Below are 2,439 nucleotides of genomic sequence, written 5' to 3' on the forward strand. Positions count from 1 at the left end.
AGTTGACTCTAACTAGTTTGTTCCCCGGATTCCAACCAGCCCTCGGCTCACGCTGGGGGGACACGCTACACGCGCACAGGTGGACGGACCCAGTGATGCCACACGGTAAACCGCACCGTTCGCATTTCTTTATGCCCCGGCGATCTTGTCTACTTCTGTAGCTAGTTTTATCGGAGGATTTGCCCTAAGATCTCCTACCATTCCTACCGTAGTAGTGGTTCCTAGCTTACTACAGTATGGATTCAAAGTAGGATCCGTGGGAGAAGAGATCCGTCTGGTCCGGGGCTGAGAAATGGCGAGCTCCTCGCGGGAATATGCACTGCCCGTTCTGCTTGTCGGGCGAGGCGAAGAAGATGCCGGGAAATCAGGCCGCAAAATCTCGCATAAGATCTATGGGATCGACTGCATTCGTTACAATATTGCCGGGCATCCAATCCTACGCATCTCGGGTGACTTTTAAAAGAAGCTAGACCGGCATAGTTTATGCCTGTGTTTGCATCCCTCGCTCCATTGGCCGTCCAATTTTGGTTCGTGGTAGAGTGTTAGCGATACTTGATTACTGAACTAATCTTTCATGTTGATATGAGATCGCCTTGGTCATCAAGTATGCGCACTAACATATGTCTCACGTCGCCATCCTTGAGGCTGCGATCACACTGTCAAATCCACGCCGGACGCCCGGACCCGGCGCTGCCACAGATACGTACAGTAGCCAGAAGTTCTGAACCTTCGATGTATCACCACTCTGAAGTCCTGACTATTTCCTACATAGTAGTATCACACTTTCTCTGTTTCGTTGCACTTCCATTCAGGGTTCAGGAACTTGTACAAGAAAACACATATATTGATCAAAGTAACAGCAAGATTTACATCTAGAACGTTTGGTACGAGAAATCAATCCCATTCCTCAAAAGCAGAACAAACAGCCAAGTTAATCTGGGGCGAGAAAATTGGAGACGGACCCGTGCATCCATACATACATGGCTCACAGTCTCGTGGCTCTAAAGTTCTAACCACGATCGGAAACACACTATTTTTGTGAAAATAAAACCTCCATGTCCAGCCACACCCGCGGAAGAGGATCCATCTCGATCGTCCAGATCCTCCTCGATACACCCTAAACCCGTGTACGTACGTATATCCCCGTCGTCCTGTACGTACGTGTCTCAGGCTGAGGTTCGATCGGAGGGTCACACGCGCAACGCGGGGCTCCTCGCGGCGAACCCGGCGTCGGTCCACGGGGTGGCGCCGGCGCCCACCACGGCCCTCCGCGGCTGCGGCTGCGGCTGCGGCTGCGGCTGCTGGTGCTGCCGGTGATGGTGGTGGTGATGGTGGTGGTGGTGCCGGTGCTGATGCTCCTTCCTCGCCGCGGACACCGCGTGCGCCGCCGCGTGCTTCTTCCGCCGGTGCCTGGCCCTGTCCACCTCGATCTGCTGCTGCCTGCACTCCTCGCTGCAGAACGGCGTGTCACCCCTGCACAACACACACGTAGTCACGTACACGGACAATATGGTCGCCTTGCAGGTACTATGACACATCGAACGCCTGGACGATCGACGGACCTGTACATGAAGATGTCGCCGGAGAGGGACTTTCCGCAGAGGGAGCACTCCTCGAGGAAGTAGTGGCCGTGGGCGTCCGCCTCGTGGACGTAGAACATGGGCGACGACGGCGGCTTCATCGTGCTCATGGCAGCGGCCCCCTTCATCATGCTGCGTGCGGCGGCGAACGGCGAGCTAGGCGGCTTAGGCGGGCGAGAATTGGGAGCAATGCCGCCTTGACATGCCACTAAATGTCAAGGAGGCTCGGCTGGCCTGCCGTCTTCCGGGGGGTGTGCACAAATAGGGCACGGCCCAACTCCATTTTTAGCCTCCGACGATCGTTGAGAGGCTGCAAATTCACACCGGAGGAGGGCAGAGCCATGAATAGGAGCGGAGGCAAGCAACCGGAGCTTTGCATTTTTGTTGTTTTTGGCCTGATGGAAATGATCCTGAACCATCGATGCTATATACTAGCCTCTGTCGCTAGCACATTCAGTTAGAGACCAAGAACCACTCTCTGCATCGATCTCTGCACCTGGTGGACAACAGAGAAATGAATCGGATAATGCTTCTTCCTCTGCAGATTACAAGATTCTTACACGGTTTGGATTCGACAAAGATGATCCATCCATGTGTTTTATGCATTTATCGTAGCGTATACCACGTGTGCTGAAACAGTCTAAGTTCGTTGACGTACTGCACTAGACTGAATACGGTCTTGCTTGGACCAATTCAGATGCAGTATCATACTAGCAAGGAAATGACAGCACCTCCAATACATTGGTTTTGTTTTCGCCAAGTTGCAGGTAAATTATGCATCCCGTGTCCTCCACATGTCATCGGGGGTCGTTGTCTTGACAACGCAGAATGAGCACATCCCTCCCGCCCCCGTGGGAGA

General features: G+C 53.6%; 1 protein-coding gene across 1 annotated transcript; it reads right to left on the reverse strand.

Annotated features, from left to right (window-relative positions):
* Nucleotides 1-826: 826 nt before the first annotated feature.
* LOC123430815 (FCS-Like Zinc finger 1-like) lies at nucleotides 827-2,201 on the reverse strand. The gene is made up of 2 exons (XM_045114653.1): nucleotides 1,563-2,201; nucleotides 827-1,473 (listed from the first exon to the last, which is right to left on the reverse strand). Exons 1-2 carry the CDS (start codon nucleotides 1,709-1,711, stop codon nucleotides 1,191-1,193), a joined length of 432 nt encoding a protein of 143 aa, XP_044970588.1. The 5' UTR covers nucleotides 1,712-2,201; the 3' UTR covers nucleotides 827-1,190.
* Between the last annotated feature and the right edge of the window lie 238 nt (nucleotides 2,202-2,439).

This window comes from Hordeum vulgare, chromosome 2H (assembly GCF_904849725.1).
Source record: "Hordeum vulgare subsp. vulgare chromosome 2H, MorexV3_pseudomolecules_assembly, whole genome shotgun sequence".
Lineage (NCBI taxonomy): Eukaryota > Viridiplantae > Streptophyta > Magnoliopsida > Poales > Poaceae > Hordeum > Hordeum vulgare.

Bases quoted from the DNA above. Each gene is read 5' to 3' on its own strand.
- LOC123430815 (XM_045114653.1), bottom strand. From the start codon at position 1,711: ATGATGAAGGGGGCCGCTGCCATGAGCACGATGAAGCCGCCGTCGTCG. The intron at 1,474-1,562 runs GTCCGTCGATCG...TGTGTTGTGCAG, and splicing joins GGCGACATCTTCATGTACAG to GGGTGACACGCCGTTCTGCA.